Source organism: Lutra lutra, chromosome 15 (genome assembly GCF_902655055.1).
Source record: "Lutra lutra chromosome 15, mLutLut1.2, whole genome shotgun sequence".
NCBI lineage: Eukaryota > Metazoa > Chordata > Mammalia > Carnivora > Mustelidae > Lutra > Lutra lutra.
In genome coordinates this window covers 64,093,174-64,116,901 of record NC_062292.1, presented here as the reverse complement: position 1 = coordinate 64,116,901, position 23,728 = coordinate 64,093,174, and the positions used below count along the sequence as shown (strand labels likewise).

At 41.6% G+C, this 23,728-nt stretch overlaps 1 protein-coding gene across 3 annotated transcripts in view; it reads left to right on the top strand.

Moving 5' to 3' along the window:
* LOC125085926 (Fc receptor-like A) overlaps positions 1–23,472 on the top strand; it is a 47,697-nt gene extending 24,225 nt beyond the window's left edge. Inside the window, exons 1-6 of one of the 3 annotated variants that reach the window (XM_047704861.1) lie at positions 16,862–16,983; positions 20,111–20,128; positions 20,373–20,525; positions 21,281–21,547; positions 22,018–22,302; positions 23,121–23,472. In XM_047704861.1, the coding sequence (XP_047560817.1) occupies positions 16,905–16,983; positions 20,111–20,128; positions 20,373–20,525; positions 21,281–21,547; positions 22,018–22,302; positions 23,121–23,419 (1,101 nt within the window). In that variant the 5' untranslated portion in view covers positions 16,862–16,904 and the 3' untranslated portion in view covers positions 23,420–23,472. Of the gene's footprint in view, positions 16,984–20,110; positions 20,129–20,372; positions 20,526–21,280; positions 21,548–22,017; positions 22,303–23,120 lie in introns of those variants that run through there. The other 2 variants (XM_047704862.1, XM_047704867.1) reach the window with 2 other exon arrangements.
* The last annotated feature ends 256 nt before the right edge of the window (positions 23,473–23,728 follow it).

Here is a 23,728-nt window from a genome sequence, read left to right as displayed (position 1 = left end):
ATATATTATCTCACATAAAAAAAGTCGAGACAGGATGTCTCCAGTACATCAAGACTCTGGGTTCAGTTTTCTGCAACTCCCTAGGCACTGCCCTTGGGCTAGCAGCAAGATGATTATAGCAGCTCTGAGCATCATACCCAAAAATCTAGAGAAAGAGAGGGACTAACTATCCATTCTATGTGTCTCTTTCTTAAGAGTGTTGAACCTTGGGGTACCTGGGTGGTTCAGTTGGTTAAAAGACTGCTTTCAGCTCAGGTCATTATCCTGGAGTCCCAGCATTGAGTCCTGCATTGGGATCCCTGCTCATGGGGAAGTCTGCTTCTCCCTTTGACCCTTCCCCCTCTCATGCTCTCTCTTTCTCCCTCTCTCATTCTCTCTCAAATAAATAAAAGTAAATCTTAAAAAAAAAAAAAAGAGTGTTCAAACTTTCTCCAGAAAGCTTGCCATATCATATTGGTCAGGACTAAGTAACATACTTAGTAACATGGGTTCTTAAATCAATCACTAGAACAGGTAATCACCCACCATAATCACCCACCATAACCCACCATAATCATTCTGAGAGACAACCACCTTGACCACTTTTTCTGTTTGTCTTAATCAGACTTGCCAAAGCCTTGTCTGTTTTATTAGTCCTGTCACAGATTTTGTCTTATCAATCACATCTTTGCATTTTGTTTCCTAATGCATTATTTCTTCTATGTATTTAGATTTAATAAAGGCCACTGCTTATCTTAATCAGGTGGGTCAAAGGCTTATTTTATTGGGCTTAGATTTACTGCATCACTCATTTATTTCTAAACTGTTTATAAACAAATTCACAAAGGTTATAACTTTTCCTCTTTTTGTTATTTTGGCTACATCCATTGGATTTTCATTATGTCTTCCTGTCGTTACTTGTTTACAGATGATCTATAGCTTTAGTTTTACTTTCTTCTTCTTTCATATATTTTATTTGTTTATTTATTTGAGAGAGAAAGAGTGAGCAAGCGTGAGTGTGAGAGCACGAGTTGGGGGAGGGGCAAGGGAAAGGAGAAGCAGACTCCCTGTTGAGCTGGGAGCCAATCCCAGGACCCTGAGATCATGACCCTACCTAAAAGCAGATGCTCAACTGACTGAGCCACCCAGGTGCCCCTAGTTCTACTTTCTTCTTAAGTTTGATATAGAAGGCTGTTGTATTTTCTTGGTTTGTTTTATTTCCAGGAGGAATAAGCGTTATTGTCTTTGTTGTTATTTTCTGCTTTCATTGCATGGTGATGTGGTCTATGATTTTTCTGCATTAAATGTTTTTTAATGTATATGTGAAGGTAGTGCTTTCTTTCATTTTAAGATAATTTTTAAAATTTTCTTTTAGAGTAATACACACACAATCTGAATTATGTAATAGAACATAAGGCATATAATAAGAAATATCTGTTTTTTTACCTTTTCCTTGCCTCTCCTCTGTCCTGTTCCCAGGAAACAATGCTTTTCAACAATTTTAACTATGTCTTCTGTTAATTTACCTCCTTTTTCCCAATGGTATAATCTGTTGCTATTTCTTGATTTTTCAATATTAGATATTATCCATCTGATTTCCTACCATAGAATATGAAGACTAGTCTTATTATACCATAGTTACTCACTTCCCACTTTCCTTACCCATTGCTCCAATGCAGCTTTATCACGATTTTATGACTACTGTTCATTACTGAGACACACAGTGTTCTCTGATTACATTTCCTTTTCTGAACAATCTTTTCCTCTCTAGAGATAATAACTGCTTCATTTTTGTCATTTGGTTAGTTGTCTATGCGTCTATTATTAGCTTAGCCCAAATTTTTCAAAAACATTCTGAAACAACTTAATACTATTTCCCAAGTGGTTGAATGTACCAGGAAGTTTTTCACCTTTTCTTTTCTTTCCTTTTCCTTTTCCCTTCCATTCCATTCCCTTTCATTTCTTTCTTTTTTAAGATTTTATTTACTTATTTGAGAGAGAGAGAGAATGAGAGAGAGAGAACATGAGAGGAGAGAGGTCAGCGGGAGAAGCAGCCTCCCCATCAAGCAGGGAGCCCGATGCGGGACTCGATCCAGGGACTCCAGGATCATGACCTTAGTCAAAGGCAGTCGCTTAACCAACTGAATCATCAAGATAACCCTCTTTCTTTCTTTCTTTCTCCATTCTTTTCTTCCTTTCTCTCTTCCTTACTTCCTTCCTTTTCTTTCTTTCTCATTCTCTCTCTCTCCTTCCTTCCTTCCTTTTTCCTTCTTTCTTCTCTCTCCCCCCTATTTTCATCAGCAAAAAGTCTACTTTGGAATTCTCTGTTCTTTGGCACTAATTTGGATCATTTGAGGTCTAGGCCCCCCTGAATTGCTGTTGTCCTGAGACTTTCCTGGATCTGTCTTTTGTATTAAACCTTTTCCCTGAATCTTAAGTCTTCCTATTTCTTGGTTTACTTCCTTGCTTGGCTGAAATGACTTTGCCAAGGAGTCCTGAAAAAGGGTGCCTGGATGGTATATTGGATGCCACTGATACCCCACCTCATACCTACTCAACTCACCTTAACTCACCTGCACGTGCTAGCTTGTTCAATTTCTCTTGAGAATCTAACTATGGTGGTGGGGTGGGGCAGGGCTTATACAGGCTTTCCAGATAGCCTTTTATTTTCAAAATTATTCCTGATCTATATCTTGTGTTGTACTTAATTCCTCCCATTCCTGAACCTTTCTTGGGATCTTTCAGGAAAAGGATCTTCCTTCTTATTACCATTTTCCTCTTCAGGGAAATAAACTCAACTCCCTATAACTCAATTTTCTATAACAACAGGACCAAGATTTGTGGTCATCACAGGACTTCATAGATATGAAACAAAATATTGTTGTTTAACGGTTGAATACTAGAGACATTGTTACACCTCTGTTTGTCTTAATCAGACCTGTCAAAGGCCTATTTTATTGGGCTTTTCACAGAATTAACTTTTGATATTTCGATCAAGTCTTCTCTCTTGTTTGTCTTCTATCTTGTACCTTATAATCTTTTCTATTTGCAATAACTTTAATTTTTTAATTTTTTAAATGATTTTGTGTACTTATTTGACAGAGAGAGACACAGTGAGAGAGGTAACACCAGCAGGAGGAGTGAGAGAGGGAAAAGCAGGCTCCCTGCCAAGCAGGATGTGGGGCTCCATCTGAGGACCCTGGAATCCGAGGACCCTGGGATCATGACCTGAGCTGAAGGCAGATGCTTAACGACTGAGCCACCCAGGCGCCCTGCAATAACTTTTAGTCTTAAATAATATCCACTTCCCTAATTCTAATACTTTTATATTTTTAAATACCAAGGAATATGTGCATATTTAAAATCATCTAAGATATTTCCCTCACCAGTGTAGTCTCTTTGTTTACTGTATTCCTGTGTTCACTGGAATTAAATACTCCTTATTTATCTCCTTTTATTTTTATGAAAACCACAATTTCATCAGAGTGTTTAAATTATACAGTTTCTATCAACAAGATTACTTAAGACTTTTCATCAAACACCTTGTAACATAGATTTCTATAACTACTCTTAGATAAATTAAATCCATCAATTTATGATTGCAACATATCCAGTGAAACCTTCTGTCTTTTTATAGATCATGCTTCTGCTATCATGTCTAAGAACTCTTAGGACTAGATCTCAAAGAAATTTCTCCTGTATTTTTTTCTCCTGTATTTTTTTAAAAAGATTTGAAGTTTTAACATTTTGTGTTTAAGTCCACAATCCATTTGGAGTTCTTCCTTCCTTCCTTCTGTTCTTTCTTTCTTTTTTTTTTTTTCTCCAATGAGATGTGAGACTTGGGTTGGGTTTTTGTCTTGGTGTTTTTTGTTTTTTTTTTTTTTTGTCTATGGAAAAACAATTGCTTTAGTAACTATTTGTTGACAAGACTGCTTTTCCTAGGACAACCCTCTCAGGTCCACTATCTTGATTACTAGAACAACGCTCAGACTGGCTATACCACCCATGTGAAGAAATGACCAAGCAGGGCAAAATAACTAAGATTTAAAAGATTTTCTAACTTTTCAGTTCAATCAGGGCTTAACCCAGGTGCACTTCCCCTCCTTGGGTGCCCCATCTTGTCCCTTCATGTGGCTATGCTGGACAGAACAATTCTACTAAAAGAAGTCTAGTGTATCTATCAACTTCTAAGGGAGATTTAAGGGTGGGGAAACCAGAGTCACTCTCTGGAAGGAGGGCCAAGCCTGGGTAAGTGCTACTACTCCCAGCAAGTCTCAGAGAGGGCACAGGGGCTCTGGCTGTCAGTGACATGAGTTGCTAGGGCCACACACCAGGAAAAAGATGAGAAACTGAGGTGGGGGACATCTTTTCCTTTCTTCCCAAGTCTCCCTGATCAACTATAAGAAACTGAGGTAAGGGACAACTTTTCCTCTTTCCTTGTAGACCTGACCCAGATCTTTACTCCTTTACAATCCCTTCCTGGCATTATAGGCTACAGGAAGAGAATCAGACCAGTAAATCACTCAATGTATCATTTACTTAGATGCCTTCCTGGTTTTAATTGGATTAAGGCAACTCATTTTCTTTTGTTCTGGGGCATGGCCATAGTACAACAAGTTGGAGGAGGGGCATGGCCACCTGAGGGACTTTGACTTCCAAGTTTCAACAGGGAAAAATGCAGCTCATTTTCTTTTGTTCTGATCTCAGCAAGGTAGAATGGATTCCAGACTTGGGCTGCTGTCTTCTGGGCCCCACCCCTCCTGGGTGGGGCAAAGAAACAAAGAAACACCACCTCCACATCAAAAGTAGATAGGTAAGTGGAGTCCGCAGTGGAATTTCCACCACTGGCTCCAACTTTCCCCGGGTAAGATCAAATCCCCGTACATGTCCCACCCGATGTTGGAACCTCTGCAGGTGCTCAAGGGCTTTACCCTCTGCACGAACAGGTAGTGCTCCAAGAGGGACCAAGTGGAGGTGCCACTACAAGACCTGAGATGAAGGGGTACCTCAAAGTTTTCCAAAGTTGGGTCTGTTAAATCAGACCCTCTCCAAAGCAGAAAAATGTGGGGTTCTGGCCACTGCTGAAAGATACCAGGATCAAGGGATGAATGAGTCCATGGGTGGCTTCAGTTTCTGACTAGAGACCATGCTGTACTACCTCAAGACCCCAGTTGGGACCCTAATGATTTCTTTGGAAACTGGTATCGCTATCACTTCCAAGCCTGCATCATACAGGGACTGAGCGGTACATGGGGTTTTCTCCCTCATTCATTTCCCAGGTCAATGGCTATAATTGGAGCCAACTATGCTTAGTTCTGCCTCGGGTCAGAGACTTTAAGGAATATTCCTAAGCAGCTGCTGAAACTCTGTTTTGGGAAATTCCCTGTCTCCTCTGGGCTTCCACGAACTGTGTGTTTCCAATTTGGTGGAAAAAAACACGGCATCTCCTCCTCTGTCTGAGCTGATGTGGTTTAGAACCGGGGATGATTCTATCTAGGTTTGCTGAAGGTCAAGTAAGTTCCCATTAAAATGGCAGCTCATCTTGTCTGTTTCAAAATCTTCCTGGGTAATTGGCAAGTAAGTTTTTTTGGATGATAAATGGGATTACATCTGTGTCTTTTCCAAATATGATGAAGTGCTAAAGCATTGATTATCAGACATAGGTTTGTGCTTTTAAAGGATATTTGGGTCTGTTGGTAAAAAATGGTGTCTAATCTAGTCCGTCTCAAAGTTTTCATGTGTAGTTGTTAAGATAGCCTTCAGAGTCTCTGGTATTTGGCTATTTGGGTCTCTTGGTAAACATGATGCTGTCAACCCAAACTCAGGGAGAAAACACCAAGAGTTTTCTTATTGTAATCTTTTTTTAATGTTGTGCTTTTTAAAAAGATTTTTATTTATTTGTTAATAAATAAATAAAATCTGACAAAATTTATTTGTCAGAGAGAGAGAGCGAAAGACCACAAGAGCACAAGCAGGGGGAATGGCAGGCAGAGGCAGGGGGAGAGACAGGCTTCCTGCTGAGGAAGGAGCCAGATGTGGGACTGGATCCCAGGACCCTGGACTTATGCATGACCTGAGCTGAAGGCAGATGCTTAACCAACTGAGCCACCCACGTGTCCCTCTTATTGTATTCTTATGAGAGGCTCTCATTAAATACATAGCTACCTCCCCCAGTTCGATCTGAGGCCAAGATCATTCTTAAAGACCCAGTTGCTCCCAGATATATGGAAAAAATGCAGAAGTTGGCTGTTGGCCCTGAGGGGATCCTAGAAGAGTTCTAACAAGCTGCCAGTGGGTCGCTTAGCCTCCCTAAGCTCTGGCCACTGTGGCCGCCCAGGATATAGGAAGTGAGAATGTCCCAAGTGGCAAAAACCAAGGCCCTGTAACCCTTGTCCCATTTGTGGAGGAGGACACTGGAAATCTGCCCTCAGGGACCTCAGTCGATGAGGACTCAGGTGGCCAGTGCCCCTGATTGGGACTGATGGGACCCAGGTGTCTCCATGGTGGCTCCTCCAAAACAGCTCACCATAAGGAACCCAGTACCTCAGGCAGTTTTGGAAATAGAAGGAAAACCAGTCAGTTCCCTTTGTGATACTGGAGCCACCTTTTCTCTTCTGGTCTAGTTGATAAATGTCCCACTTTCTGGTGACCTGGCCCCTGGCCCTGGGTTAGGGCACCCAAGGCCATTCCCTTTAAAGCTGGAGTGCTGAGGAAGGCCCTCTTGAGATTTTTAAAAACTTTTTCTGACTCTGGATCCCACATTAATAGATGGATACCAGATGTCTCAGTATCCTTGAGCAATCGATAGAGGGATTGTGCTATTTCTACATATCCTGGTATCCACGAGCAACAGTGTCCTGTTATGCCCAAAAAACCTTTTCTATGAGGGAAAGCTGCAGGGTCCTTAAGGTGTATGGAACAGGCCCTGGTGTTAAGGACCAAACCCCTTGAGCTTGAGTTGCCCAGATCTGGGAATGGATATCAACATCTATGAAGGGGGAGCCAACTGCTTGTCCGTCCAGGGGTATCAGTATGAGTGTTAATACCTCTACTGAAAAGAAGTGTGGGGCTCTCAGGCATTAGGAAAGAGTGAGAGAAAATTAGATCTCTCCAGGGGTATCCCAGAGGCGAGAAAAAAAAATTGACTGTTGGATCACCCAGTGGCGTCCCTAACAACAACACTGGGGCTAGACAGTTGGCCCAAGGTAGAGAGTTATTTTGAAAGCAGTCATCTTTGCCTGGCTTCCCATCTCTGGGGAGAGCATGCAGTCTCTTATTGTTAAGTATGATGTTAACTGTAGGTCTTGTAGCTGCTCTTTATCAAGTTGAGGAAATTCCTTTCTATTCCACCCCCCTTTTTTAGAGTTTTTAAAATCATGAATGGGTGTTGATTTTATCAAGTGCTTTTTTGAGTTGAATACCATTATTATGTGACTTTTCTTAGTTAGGCTGTTAATACAGTGGCTTAAATGGAATACTTTAAAAATATTGAACCATCCTTGTATTCCAGGAATAAACCCTACATTGGCATGGTGTATAATTCCTTTTATATGTTACTGAACTCTATTTGCTAATATTTTGTTAAGGATTGTTGCATTTATATTCATGGCAGATACGAGTCTGTGATGTGTGTGTGTGTTAAGCTTGTATTTGTTTTGCCCCAGTATATAGTTCCATGGAACTATGTTCCATGGGCACTTGAAAATAACATGTATTCTTTGTTTGACTTCAGTATCAGGGTAACATTAACTTCCTAAAATGACCTGGGATGTGTCCCCTCTTCTATATTCCAAAAAAACTGTGTAGAATTGAAGTTAATTCTTTAAATTTTTGGCAGAATTCCCCAGAAAAACCATCTGGGCCTTGAGATTTCTTTTGGGGGAGTTTTAAAATTGTGAATTCAATTTCCTTTATAATTATAGGGTTATTTGGGGTGCCTGGGTATCTCAGTCAGTTAAGTGTCTGCCTTTGGATCAGATCATGATCTCAGGGTCCTAGGATTGAGCCCCATGTCAGGCTCTCTGCTCAGCAGGGAGTATGCTTCTCTCTCTCCTTCTGTGCTCTCTCTTTCGGTCTCTCTCACTTTCTGTCAAGAAAATAAAATCTTTTAAAAATTATAGGTTTATTCACTTATATATTTAATTTTGGATAAATTGTGGTAGTTTGGGCTTTCAAGGAATTGGCCCATTTGATCTAAGTCAGATTTATGTGTATAAAATTATTTATAGTATTTCCTTACTCTCCTTTTGATATCTGCAGTTTCTGTAGTGATATCCTCTGTTTTGTCCAGATATTGCTGATTTATGTCTTCTTCCTCTCTTTTTACTTTGTCAGCCTTGCTAGAGGTTTGTCAGTCTTATTAGTCTTTCCAGGAAAAATTAATTTTCTCTTTTTTAACTTCACTGATTTTTTTTCTATTGTTTTTCCATTTTTAATTTTATTGTTTTTCTGCTCTTTATTATTTCCTTCTTTTTTCTTGTTTGGATTTATTTTGCCCTTCTTTTTCTAGGAAGCTTACATAATTGATTTAAGATTTTTCTCTTTTCTAGTGTATGCAATTGGTGCTATACATTTCCTTCTCAACACTGCTTTAACCATGTCCTACAAATTTTGATATGTTGTATCTTCATTTTCATTCAGTCCAGTGTATCTTTTTTTAATTCCCCCTTTTAAAAAAGATTTTATTTATTTATTTGACACAGAGAGAGAGCACACAAGTAGGCAGAGTGGCAGAGGGAGAAGCAGACTCCCCACTAAGCAGAGAGCCCAATGTCAGGCTCCATCCCAGGATGCTGAGATCATGACCTGAGCTGAAGGCAGATGCTTAACTGACAGAGCCACACAGGTGCCCTAATTTCCCTTGACTTGTGGATTATTTGGGAGTATGTTGCTTGGTTTCCAACTGTTTAGAGATTTTTCTGCTCTCTTTCTATTATTGATTTCTAGTTTGATTCCATTGTGGCTGGAAAACACACTCTGCATGATTTTAATTTTTGAAAATTTGTTGAGCAGTTTTTTTGGCCCAGGATATGGTCTATTTTAGTATACAGACACATAAAAAGAATGTCCTTTCTCCTCTTATGGATTAGATCTTGTTGGTTGATGGTGTTGTAGGTTCTTCTATATCCTTGTTGATTTTCTATCTAGTTGTTTCAACGGTTGTTGAGAGGAGTGTTGAAGCTTTCAACTATAATTGTAAATTTGTCCACTTTTCTATCATTTTTGCTTCACATGTTTTGCAGATCTGTTGTTTAGCATATATACATATGGGATGTCTTTTTCCTCTGATGTTGCTGAAGTAGAACATTTACTGTCTAAATGGTTTCAGTCATGCTAAACTGTCCCTTTCCCAGTCCTTTGACTAAAGAGAGCAGACTTTTGCTGGGGATTTTTTTTTTTTCTGTGCCACTGCATTTCTGGGTTGCTGGCTCTTTCAACTCCAAGTCTGAGATATAAAAAGCAAAAGGAAAACCCAGGGAACTTACCGTCATTTGTTCCCTGGGTTCCAAGAGCCCTAACTGGTTTGCTTTCTTCTTTACATTTTTAAAGGTTTTATTTTTATATGTAATGTCCAAAATTTTTAGTTTCATTTAGTAAGGAAATAAGGAAGAGTACCTCTATTCCACATTTCCTATTCCAGATTTCTAGAGTTTTAGAAAAATTTTTTTAGAGTTTTGTATTTTTGTTTGTTTGTTTGTGGGGGTTTGTTTTGTTTATTTTTAAGTAGGTTCCATTCTTGGTGTGAAGCCCAACACAGGGCCTGAACTCGTGACCATGAGATCAAAACCCAAGCTTAGATAAAGAGTCAGACACTCAGGGGTGCCTTGGTGGCTCACTGGGTTAAGCCTCTGCCTTCAGCTCAGGTCACGGTCTCAGGGTCCTGGGATTGAGCCCCACATCAGGCTCTCTGCTCAGCAGGGCACCTGCTTCCCCCTGTCTCTCTGCCTACTTGTGATCTTTCTCTCTGTCAAAGATATAAATAAAATCTTAAAAAAAAAAGTCAGACACCCAACCAACTGAGCCACCTGGGCGCCCCAAGAGATTTATGTATTTAATATACATATTTACATTTTTATTTTCTATCAGTACATAAAATTAATCACAGTCTATGTTTCCCCTGAGCTTGTTGGGTGGGGGGAATACCCAAGAAGAAAATAAACCAAAATATCAATAAGAAAAGTCTCGAGGTAGAAGAATTACAGATGATTTTTATATCTTTATTTCCTTTTTCTGTATTCTCTACACTTTCTCCAATGAGCAAGTATTGTTGCAAAAAATATTTGGAAGCTTAATAGGTACAGAACTGTGTGTCTTATGTTGTTATATTAACTAAAATCTTACTTATTTCTAACAGTAAAATAGAGTTTTATAGACTTCTTTTTGCTTGTAGTGATAAACCAATAAAATTTCAGGCCCTAAACTTAAAAATGAAAGTCTTTGTAACTAATAAAAGGAGTCTAGAAAGGTATGAAAGAAGCGTGCCTTCTCTTCTGAATCAACAGAGGGAGCATTATCCTTCTACATCATAAAAGCTGGCCTAAAAAATCCAGTTTGTTAAGGTGTTAAACTAACCACTTTCACAGGAAAGTCAGTCTTGTTTTCCTGAGCAGTTAGAGACTTGTGTGAATATTCATAATTACCAACTTGCTGTGTTAATATCAATCTGTTTTGGAAGTAAAACTTGACTAAGGGGGACTCATAGAAGAACTTCTTTAAAAAATTGCCATATTCAATGAAAATCACTTTCCGAAGGAAATCCATGATTCTTTTTGGTTATCTTATTTTAGAGTGTGTTGTCTGGGCAGTAATGTTGTAATTGACATCTCTACATCTCTGCATTTCTGCACAGAATACATAGTTGTAAGATTGCTTGTCAAATAGGAAGTAGTTACTTGACACACTCATTTTTCATTCATGTATGTTGGAGGTATGGGAAAGACTTTAGTTCTGCTAGATAGTCTACTTCGACAAAGACACTGAGAGATGTATTTCAGTTAATTAACAAATGCCATGAAGCAATACACGGGGCAGCTGAGAACTGAAGGCTGTGCTCTGTGTTGACGGGACCAAATAAAGCAGCAAAGACAAGGGAGAGAGACCATCACCTTGGGCTCCAGCAGGAACCTGGCCCTCTCTGTACTGTATCTTGCCAGCTCAGAATTACTGTTTTGCTGGAAGACTCTGCAGACCCATCACAGCATAAGAAAAAGATACACGCACATATATATTATTTTAATTTTTGTGGCCCAAGAGCCTCAACCAGTATTAATTTCTCCAGGAGAAAAAGCTCAGGGCACTATCCTTTGTGAAATATCCTTAATTCTTTTATTTGCTGCCAGGTGTCAAGTTAAAGGAAAAGCTCAGGGCACTATCTTCCTGGAAAATGTTCATTTTCCTTATGAAATGAGACTCACCTGGCAGCAGAGTGAGTTACTCATACTTCTAGTGTCCTGGGGGTAAGGGATTAGTTTTCTCAAGGAATTGGAGCCATTTCCTGAAAGAGAAATAGTTGAGCAAGATAGGTTTGGTGCCTAGCAGACTCAGGGCATCCTTGCGCATGCTTTCTGAATGTATGTTCTAAAATCTGTGCACGGAAAGCATGCGTCTAGCATATGTCAATTCACGTCTGGCTTAAATGGACACTTTCAGCTTCTACTTGAGCAACCTGAAGCTAGCCCTGAGTGTATTCTTTATTTTTTTCCTCCCCTTGCCTCTCTCCTTTCTTCCCTTCCTGATTTTTCCCCTCCTTCCTTCCCTTTTTCCATCCTTCTCTCCCTCTCTCCCTTCCTCGCTCCCTCCCTTCATTCCTTTTGTCTTTCTTTTGCAAGAAATGAATAAGCAACTGAAACTCTCCTACACTGTGAGTGGGTTTGTAAAATGGTTGAACAACTTTAAAAAAACAGCATGACAGTTTCTTAAAGAGTTAAACATACTAGACTTAAAACTAAAAAACTCTTAGGAAAAAAACATATTGCAGAAGTTTCATGGCATTGAATTTAGCATTGATTTCTTGGATATGACATCAAAGGTACAGGCAACAAAAGAAAAATAGACAAATTGGACTTTATAAAAACTTAAACATTTTGTGCGTCAAAAGACAATGTCCAGGGTGCCTGGGTGGCTCAGTGGGTTGGGACCTCTGCCCTCAGCTCACGTCATGATCTCAGGGTCCTGGGTTGGAGCTCTGCATCGGGCTCTCTGCTCAGCGGGGAGACTGCTTCCCCCCACCTCTCTCTGCCTACTTGTGATCTCTGTCTGTTAAATAAATACATAAAAATCTTAAAAAAAAAAAAAGACAATGTCCACATCATGAAAAGACAATCCACAGAATGAGTGAGAACATTTAGATCATAAATCTGCTAAGGAGTTCATGTCCGGAACATATAGAGAACTCCTAAAACTCAACAACAACAAAAAAATCAAGTTTTAAAATGGGCAAAGAATTTGAATAGACATTTTTCTAAAGAAGATAAACAAATGGCCAATAAGCACATAAAAAGATGCTCAAGATCACTAATCATTAGGGAAATGCAAATCAGAACTATAAGGAGATACTGCCTTATACCCATTAAGATGGCTACTAGCAGAAAAAAAAACCCCACAAAAAACAGAAAATGCCAAGTATTTCTGAGCACTTGATTGGAACACTTGTGCACTGCTGGCGGGAATATACAGCTGCTGTGGCAGGTGAATGGTGGTTCCTCAGAAAATTAAAAATAGTATTATATGATCCAGAAATTCCACTTGTGAGGATATACCTCAAAGAATTGGAAGAGGGGTCTCAATGAGATATTGTGCACCCATGTACTTATTAGCAGCATTATTCACAATAGCTGAATTGTGGAAGCCGCCCAACTGTCCATCAATGGATAAGCAAAATGTGGTATGTGTGTGTCTGTATATACACATATTATATATGTGTATATACAGACACACACATATATATACATGTCACATATATATGTGTATATACAAAATATAGTAGAATATTTATTATTTACACTTAAAAAGGAATAAAATTCTTTTAGAAATTTTTTAAAAGAGTTTATTTATTTATTTGTCAGAGAGGCAGAGAGAGAGAATAAGAGCGCAAGCAGGCAGAGAGGCAGGCAGAGGTAGAAGCAGTCTCCCCGCTGAGCAAGGAGCTCGATGCAAGGCTTGATGTGGGGCTCAGTCCCAGGTCACCGGGTTTATGACCTGAGCTGAAGGTAGATGCTTAACTGACTGACATACCCAGGCACCCCCAAAAAGAAAGGAAATTCTGACATAAGCTTCAACATGGATGCATCTTAAAGATGTTATAATAAGTGAACTAAGCCAGTCACAAAAAAGCCAAATACTTTGATTCAGTTATCTTAGGTACTTAGTCAAAATTATAGAGATAAAAGGTAGAACAGTGGATGAACTTCTGCTGGGAAAGATGAGGAGTTATTGTTCAACAGGGACAGAGCTTCAGTTTCACAGATGAAGGAGTGATGGGGATAGGTGGTGGCCATGGTGGCCCAGTATTACGAATGTATTTAATACCTCTGAGCTGGACACTTAAAAATGGGTAATGTGTCAATTGTTACGTGTATTTTATGACAATAAAAATTATAGCAATCCACACATAATACATACTTACAGAAATAACTTAAAAATAAAAAAGTGAAGCATACACCTACACTTCTGGAGGCAGCCAGTCTACTGTTGTTTGCTCAGTAAAAATGAAAGCTGGTAAGTCCTGGGGCAATAACTACAGCGTAGTGACTCAAGATAATATTCTGGATTGTGTATTTGAAAACTGATAAGAGAGTAGATCTTAAAAGTCCTCAAAACAAGAAAAAAATGTGTAACTACGTGTGGTGAGGGATGTTAATTAGAGTTGTGGTAGTCATTCTGCGACATATAAATACTGAATAATGACGTTGTACACCTGAAACTAATATAATGTTATATTTCAATTATATCTCCCTATAAATAAATAAATAAATAAATAAGCCATTGTGTATGCAACAGCTGGTATATAATATCCATAGTAGTTTTATTTATTTTATTTAGGGCTAAAAAATATATACATATGAGCCATCAAGCCAGAAAAGGACATGGAAGAAACCCAAACACACATTGCCAAGTGAAGCTAGTGAATCTGAAAAAGTTACACACTGTATAATTCCAACTCTGTGACATTCTGGAAAAGGCAAAATTATAGAGACAGTAAAAAGACTGGTGGTTACTAGGATTTAGGATGAATATCAGAGCACAGAGTGGTTAAGGCAGTGAAAATACCCCACATGATACTATAATAATGGGTGTTTATCACTATACATTTGTCTAGAGTGTAACCACCAAGAATAAACCCAAATGTAAGCTATGGATATTGAGTGATGATAATGTGTCCGTGTAGGTTCACCAACTGTAACAAATGTACCACTCTTGGGAGAATGTTGGCAATGACAGAGGTTGTGGGTGTGTAGGGGCAAGGGGTACATGGGCACTGTCTACACCTTCCCCTCAATTTAAATTGAATCTAAAACTACTCTTAACTGTAAATCTAAAATCGAAAACCGTGAATCTAAAATTATTCTTAAAAGAAAAAACTACTCTTAAAAAATTGTGTTTAAATGTCCTACACACACACACACACACACACACACACACCTAACCTGAAGGATGGCAGATAAGGAATTAAGGACCAAGCAAAAGGCTAATAAAAGAAATTCACAAGAAAAAAGAAGAAAGCAAGTCTCAGAACAATAAATATAATATGATTCTATTTATTAAAAGTTCAAAACTACTAAATTTTGCAACTATAAAATAATGGGGACAATAAACACAAGACCAGGGTTGTGAATGATTATCACAAGGAAGGAGAATGTCATCAGAAGGGACCCACACTGTATATCCAGGATAATGGTATCACTCTATTTCTTCAACTGGGTGAGGGTACAAAACTGCATATTACGTCATTATTCTTTAAACCTCCAGTGGACGCCAGACTGGGAGCACTGAGGTATGATTTTTATGAGTATCATAAATCAGATTTTTATGAGTATCTTTACTCAATTAAAAACAAAGGAAAAATAAGCATCAGCCCACTAGTGACAAGCCAGGTGCAGCTAGGAATGGTAACAGCCATTAACCCATGGTGTTGGGATGGGGTCAAATCAAGGATTTGTCCCATCTCCCCATGAGAATTCTGGGATGATCTTGATGGCAGAGCTGACTCAGTGAACTGGATTTCAGTCTTCATAAGCACATAGCAAGACCCAAGGTTGCCTTTTTCTCCTACTCTAAATAGTTCATTGATCAGGCTTCAAGTGAGTAAAATTTCCCAGAGCCTTAGTAGGAATTTAAGTGTAAAGAATATGTAGCTTCACCCCATGTCTTCAGAGGCTTTTTTGCTTCTCATATTGAGATCTTGTGAGTTGATGCAGTTGGTATGGAAGAGGGTTTCAATGCAGGTATGATAGTGTGGGTGGCGTGAGAAGGGAAAGATTTTTTGTGGTTGGTTTAGAAGCCCCTCGAAGACCTATCTAACCCTTGAGACTCTATTCTAGGGAGTATGAGGAGTGGAGGTCCGTATAAACACATTTCGTTTTCTTAATTTTGGTCAGGTCTGGCCAAGAATTTTCTTCCTCTTCTGAGGCTGCTGGGTCTTTCACATCACGTCAGCTGCAAGGCTTACTGCCTCACTGACTCTCCCCACGCCCATATTCAACCCCCGATGGATTCCCTGGGGCCACCTGCACAAAAATATATGCCTCTCTGATAATGGAAAATTTATTCTAAGACTTATTTTAGATAGAGAAATATCCGTTCTCTCATGCTCATTTTGCTAATATGTCTGCTCTGATCTGTGGTTTTTGCACAGTTGAAGGGTCATGCTGGCCCTCCCTCTGCCTTCAAGCAGGACTGCATTTCTCCCATTTCTGATGACTTGTTTCATCTCATGGTGAGTATTGTGATGGGGAGGGTTAAGGAGTGTCGTTCCTGGGACAAGAGGTATAAGCCTTGCCATTAAGGAGGACTCGATCCAACAGCAAACATTCAGAGGCAAGGACAACAGTCCCCATAAAGCCACCTGGAGCCACAGAGAGATGCTATAGCCTCCATATCACCCGTATTCCTGAGTCTCCTTAGGTTTCTCCAGCTATCAGATGCCTCCTGTCTCTAATTTCCCCAGAATCAGCTGCTCAAGCTTTGGCCCTGAGCCTGAGCCCTGGGCTTACTGCTGTGTCCACTGGAAGTCATTTTTCTTCTTTCCTCTCCTCTTTCCCAGGGGACTCTCCCTGCCTCATACTCAGATTTCCTCTGAGGCTGAATAGCCTTAATCTTGCTGCAGAAACAGAGAGCTGAGACATGAGAATAGAGAAATTTGTGTACAAATTTGTGTGGGCTTTGAATGGTTGGAGCACCCAAGGGACTAATCTGATATCTGATCGGGTGCCATTACCAACCTACTTCCCCCTCTGATGGTCTGGTCACTAGAAACATAGAAGCCTTGGAGCAAGATAGGGCAGGACGTGAATTCTCATCGTTGCTCTCCCAGTGAATTTCCGTGTTGCCTTCAAGCAGTTTCTTCCTCCTTGTCCCCAGCTGGTTCACCAGTGAAATGAAGGGTTGTTGTACTGGCCCTTCCCAGGGTGTCATGAAGTCCAGAAGGATATCAGACAATTTTGTGCTTGGGAAGTTCTCTGAGCTCTGTGGGGGAGTTCTCGAACAACTGAGAGTGCTGATACTTCATCCACAACCCTAAGGGTGTAGATGATGCTGGGGCCAACCTAGCCAAATCTGACTGGTGAAAGCCAATCACGAAGTTGAAAATAGGCCCCAGATGCAAGGAGATGAGACAGTTAGATTACTTCCTCTTTTCTAATTTGAGAGGTTTCATGTTGATGAAAATCAGTGTGTTAGAGGCTGCAGAAGACCTAAACAGAGTCACCATGAAGCTGGGCTGTGTCCTCACAGCTGGGGTCCTTTACTTTTCTCCTACCGTGCTCTGGGCAGTACAGATGCTACTGGGTAAGTGATATGTTTGAACATTGGTGTGGGACTGGAGATATGCCTGACTTTGATCAATGGAAAGATATGTGGACTGACTTTGGCCCCGAAAAGCAATGTGCAGGTGGGAAGTGAAGGATAGGTATTAGAAAGTCTGGTGTGCTGGATTGAATGGCTCTTTCTGAATATAAAAATCTTCAAGCCTTTTCCATTCTTAAAGTGTCCTTGACTGTGATACCCTATTGAGCTACCATCTCAACCTTTTTCCTTCCTTTTCTCAAATTTCTTGAAAGAGTAGTTTGCATTTGCTTTCTGCACTTCCTCACTTCTCACTCCTACCTCAGTGCTCCCAGTCTGGCTTCCACTGGAAAGTTTTGCCTCGGGTGCAATGACTTCCATATTGACCGCGCCACTGCCCACCCTTTAGCTCTTCTGCTGCTGGACTTCTCTGCTGCATTGGGCAGTGTTGGTCACTTATTCTTTCTCGGCATTCCCTGCTTGCCTGACTTCCACATGCCATTTTCTCCTTGCATTCCATGTACGAGTCTTTGTCCACATGCCATTTTCTCCTTGCACTCCATGTACCTGTCTTTGTCTCTTTGGTGGCTTCTATTCTCTTCCCCTTATAGGCTGGTGTTTTCTACTGCTGAATTTCTGCCTCCCTACCCTACACTCTTTACACAATCTCCTTAGTGAGTTCATTTATCTGTATCATTTTTACCACTCCAGCTATCTACTTAAGAATCCAAAGTCATATCACCCACCCTAATTGTGCTTTTGAGTTTCACAAAGATCCAACTTTGCACAAGACATATCTATCTGCATGTTTCACAGGTATCTCAGTTCAATATTACCAGAGCTGTCCTCTTGGCCCCTACCTCTCCCTAATTTCATCTTTCACTGTGTCTGTCTCAGTTCATAACACCCACCCATGCATGGAGGCTAAAAACTTGGGAGAACACCTAGACTCCTCCCTCTTCATCCTCTGCATATGATCAATCAGCAAGTTTGGCAAAGTGTATCTTCTAAACTGTTCTCAGAGACAGAACTAATAGGATGCTAGGAAAAGCCCTCATCATTGTGGACTTTGGATAGTCCAGTAACTTCCTGACTAACCTCCATGTCTCAGCCTTGTGCCCTTGAAATGGATTCTGCGCTCTGCAGCCAATGCACATGCGGCCCACCATCACCTGGTTCCTATTTAACCCTGCAGCCTCTGCTGTTATCCGGGAGGCCTGCATATTATGCTGTAATAAACCCCAACCGGCTCGTACTTATCCACTCACACACCACGTTCTTCCCTATCTCCAAGCTGCACTCAAACTCCTACCTCTGCTTGAAATGAACTCTTTCCATGGCCCCATTCCCTCTCACTCACAAACTTTTAGGCATCCCCTGATGATTCTGCATGGGTACCATCTTCCAGGGAAGCTTCTTTGAACCCTTGTTTCTGCCCCAGGGGCTGCCTGTTGCATGTCTTTGTTATTACCTTCCTCCTCATGAAATCATCTCCTCATATGACCTTGCTGTCCACTAAACCAAGTTATTTGTAGACAGGGACAGCGCTTTTTGTTTTTGCTTTTGTTTTTTAACCTTGTCAAATTTATGTTTGAATTTTTAGCATCTGCTTTGTCCCTGACCCCCCAAAAAAAATTGTTGAATCCTTTTACTGAAGTAGAAATAGGACTGGGTGACTGTATGAAGACACAGCACTGATATCATGGCAAGAACTCCAGACGTCTGGTTTCATGGTGTCCTTCTTCTATTAACTAGCTCTATGTCACCTTGGAAAATTCACTTTTTGTAGCCCTAATTCCATTTTATTTTTTTAAAAAAGATTTTATTTATTTGGGAGAAAGAGTGAGTGAGCACAAGCTGGGGTTGGGGAGGGGTAGCAGGAGAGGGAGAAGCAGACTCCCCACTGAGCAGAGAGCCTGATGCAGGTCTCACTCCCAGAGCCCTGGGATCATGACCTGAGCTGAAGGCAGATGCTTTACCAACTGAGCCACCCAGGTGCCCCTCTAATTCCATTTTCTTATTCGTAAAATGAGCCTAATACCTACCACATAATTTACTGAGTGAAAGTGCCTGGCAACCCACAAGTTCATTTTCAAAACGGAGTGGAGGCTGAGTCTAGTTGAATGATAGCAGAGGAACTGAAAAAGGTAGCAGCGGGGTGGCGAGGGGAGTTGAAGCAGGATCTAAAGAAAACACCTCGTACTGATGCAGTGAGAATTAGGAAGTGGAAAAGGACCTTGCTAGGGGAAGTTACAGGGTTGAAGAAGAGTTTTGGGCTTTCAGGAGTGGAATAAAGGCAAGTGGGTCAGGAAAGAATGGAGTGAAGGATTGAGTGTATGGGAATGGTTATGGGGCCAGAAGAAGGGGAGAGGGATTAAGGGACAAGAAACAGGAATGAAAATGGGAAGAATGGAAATTACCTTGCTTGAGTCAACCATGGAGCGAAGAGATAGATGGAGGAGAAGCAGTGAGGAATAAACTCTGAGTTTCAACCTGGAAGCAAAGAAAGAATTGTTCCACAGTTACCGGTACAGACTGGGAACAGAGGTTTGGAGCAGAGAAAGACACTGGAAGGGCTCTACAGCTGCCAGGAAAGTTTAGGGGACAGTGGGCATCAAGGTAGAGATAGCTGAAAAATGAAGACCTGAAAGGAGGGAGCAAGGGAGGAGGAGACACCACTAGGTCCTGAAAGCTCATTGGTAGATAATATATTCATGGATGAAGAACCAAGGGAATTTTGAGAGAATGAAAATCTGGAAGGAAATCCCCAAGGAAGGTCTGAGACCTACAGCTGATCAAGTCTAAACAGTGAAGTGAAGAGAACACTGATTTTGGACTCAGACAACCTTTCTTTCTTGCTCCATTCCCTACTCCTTTTGAAATTTTGGGTAAGTTATTGAACTATTCTAAGCCTGTTTCTCTTAACTTTATAAAATGGGGCATGAAATCACATACCTAGAAAACTTGTCAAGACTAAGTAAAATCATGTGTTCAAGTGTCTCGTGGTGTGTGGCGTACATTAAACACTTCCCAGTAAGTGTTAAAATCTGATCATCTGCCTTTCCCTTGTGTCCTGTGTCTGCCTGCTCTGGGGTCATCGTTGCCTTTGGCCTCTGTTTTCCTGTGCCAGCAGCTGGATGTCATGCTGGTGAGTTCACGTTCTGCCATTCTCTCCCTGCCCTCTTCCTCATACCACAGTCCATTCACTGAAAACCCTGGAAAGCCAGTGAATCAAGTTCAAAGTACTGGGTCAAGAGACCCGTATGGGTTTTGGCATCTTCTCCTTTTCATTCTAAAAAGGATGATCCCCCTGGAGATTCCCTTGTGGAGGGAAGTCTTCTTCCTCCAAGTCACAACATTGTTTTCTGATTCTCAAACCATGCCCTCCTCAGCTGCCAGCTTTGAGATGCTGCAATGTGAAGGACCAGTCAGGACCCAGGACAGCAGCTGCGATTCCCAGGAGGACTTCACAGCCCCAAGGGAAGTTGACTTCCAGGTCAAGGGCTACACTTTCAGTAAACCCTTCCATCTGATTGTGTCTTACGGTGAGATCTCGGGAAGTACAGACCTTCTCTTTCTCCCATTTCCCCAGCCTGCCTGTTTAGCCCGCCAACCCACTCAGGAAGTTGCCCCTCAGAAACTGGCCATGGGATGAGATACAGTAGCTCCTCCTGCCCCTTATCCATGGAGGATATGTTCCAAAACCCCCAGTGGATGCCTGAAACTGCAGAGAGTACCAAAGCCTAAATATACTGTTCTTTCTATACATACATACCTATGATAAAATATAAATTAGGCACAGTAAGGGATTAGAAACAATACCTAATAATAGAATAGTTATAACAATGTACTATGGTAAAAGTTATAAGAATGGTCTCTCCCTCTCTCAAAATACCTTACTGTACTAATACTTACCTATCTTGTGCTGATGTGAGATGATAAAATGCCTACTTGATAAGGCAAGGGAGGGGAATGACTAGGCCTTGTGATGTAGTGTTAGGCTACTATTGATCTTCTGATGATATATCAGAAGGAGGATCATTTGCTTCTGGACTGCAGTTGACCATGAAAAACAAAACTGTGGATGAGGGGGGACTACTGTGCCTTCTTTGCCATATTCAGCCCACAAAAGCCAGGGTTCCCTCAGTCTTAGTCCTTAAAGAAGTTGTTCTGCTTTCCCAGCTAGGGGCAAGAATTACCTGGACTCTCAGAGAAAGCTTAGGGAGAAGTCTATGTGGGTACCATGGGGAACTCCTAAGGAAGGCAGAGGGTCACACTCAACTCTTGCTTTGAGCCACAGACTGGCTGATCCTCCAAGGTCCAGTCAGCCCTATATTTGAGGGAGACCCACTGATTCTACGCTGCCAGGCCTGGCAAGACTGGCCATTGACCCAAGTGACCTTCTACCGAGATGGCTCAGCAATGGGTCCTCCTGGACCCAAGAGGGAACTCTCCATTGCCGTGGTACGAGAGGCCGACAGCGGGCACTATCACTGCAGTGGCATCTTCAGAAGCCCTGGTCCTGGGAGCCCAGAAACAGCATCTCCTGTGGCCATCAAGGTCCAAGGTGAGAGCTGAAGGGAATGTCATTATGGCAAGGGCAGGTGGAGAGACACAGAGGGACCAAGACTGTCTGTTACTGGAGGTGGCAAGATCACTGAAGGCTAAGGAACAGGTTGTTGGCAAATGCCCAAGTTGGGTTTCAGGAGGGACAGCATCTCCTTATTACGTTCTCAAGTCATTCAGCCCTCTCCAAGCCCAGTGTGCTTACCACAGCTCTATCCTACAGATCCATGCTTCCCAGTGTTCACTGATGGGGTGTCTGGACTATTGTCAGATTTGTCCATCTCTGGGTCTTTCCTAATCTTGTCTAGTTGAAGAGAGAGAAGATTTGAAAGGCTCAGATCCTGCTTTGCTAAGAGTGTTTATTACTGATGAAAATAGTGGAAAGAAACTGTGGCTGGGTTCTTTGCCTGGCATGGGTCCACCTGAATGTATGATGGCTGAACTCTTTTTTCTCACCTCTCTCTCCCTCAGAACTATTTCCAGTCCCACTTCTCAGAGCCACCCCCTCAGCTGAGCCTCAAGAGGGAGACCCGGTGACCCTGAGCTGTCAGACAAAACTGCCCCTGCAGAGGTCAACCGCCCGCCTCTTCTACTCCTTCTATAAGGACAGCAGGATAGTGCGTGCCAGAGGCCTCTCCCCAGAACTACAGATCCCCACAGCTTCAGAGGCACACTCTGGGTCCTACTGGTGTGAGGCAGCAACTGAGGACAACCAGGTTTGGAAACAGAGCTCCAAGCTGGAGATCCGGGTGCAGGGTAAGTTAGTGCGTGTTTGTCAGATGTGTATGAAAAGTGATGGAAAAGATTGAACCCATGAGCTGGGGTTTGGTATAAGTAGGTTAAGAAGGACACAGAGGAGCCAGGAACAATAAGCCAGAGTCCCTGGGGATGGAAGAGAACACAGATAGGGAACTTCTTTCTCAGACCACGGTGCACAACTCACCAAACCAAGACCTGAGCCAGCTCCACAGCTGCTGCCCCATAGACCTTCTGCTCCCTACATGAACTCTGGGAATCCACAGGAATATAGTATCTAGAATGAAGATGAGGTAGTCTGGAGTTTATGTTCAGTTCAGGGACCCCCAATTAAAAAGGCTGCACTTGACCTGAAATAATATATCCAGAGGAGGTGGTAACTAGGGCAATGAGGGGCTTGAAGCCATGTCATAAGAAAAATAATGGAGGGAGCAGAAGATACTCATCTTGAAGAAGAGGTGACCCAAGGGGCCAGTGAAGGTGTCCTCAAAACACTGAAGGCTGGCACAAAGACGAGGAATTATACTAATGTCATATACAGTGAAGATGTTGACCTAGAACCAATTACCACATCCACACTGTCCAGAATTAGGTTCTGCCTTGATAGAAAGAATTGGCTAATATCTATAGCCCTATAATGATGAAGCCTCATCACTAAAGATTTTCAAACTGAGGTAGCCAAGCTTCAGATTCAAATTTTGACCACGAGGGAGTCTTCAGCCACTTTCAGAAAACAAGAAAGATTGACCATGAATATGAGGTTAGGGCCAGAGTCAGACTTCACTCTGATAATATGTGCCTCTTACCTCAAAATGCAGGTCCCTCCAGCTTGACTGCACCCCCCACCTTGAATCCAGCTCCTCAGAAATCAGCTGTTCCAGAACCTACTCCAGCAGGCTCCCCTGGACCTCAGCCTCCACTGTCCACCCCTTCGAAGGATCCAGGCTTCTCTGCTCCTGCGCAGGTGCCAGATCCCCATCTGCATCACCAGATGGGCATTCTTCTCAAACAAATGCAGGATATGAGAGCTCTCCTTGGTCACCTGGTCACAGAACTGAGGAACTTATCTGCCCTCCTGAAGCTTGAGACCACAAAGAGTTCTGCCAAATATGAGTAAATAATTCACTTGCAGTGTTGCTCAACTACTCCCAATAAATTCGACTTTTTCTACTTTTCCTCTTTCTGTCCTTTACACACACATAAATAGTCTTACAAATTGCCTAGTATTTTGTTAGAGTAACAGAGATAGGTGAGTATAAATAAATGTGCACAGAGTGATCCTCAGAATTTAGCCATAATTATATATTCGCTCATAATATAAGTTCTGATCTCTGTAGACCAGGAGTTACCTTCCTTTGCCCAGACCAGAATCTGGTGACTGAAAGAAAATCAGTGAGATGGATTTAATGCAGCGGTTTCAATTGGA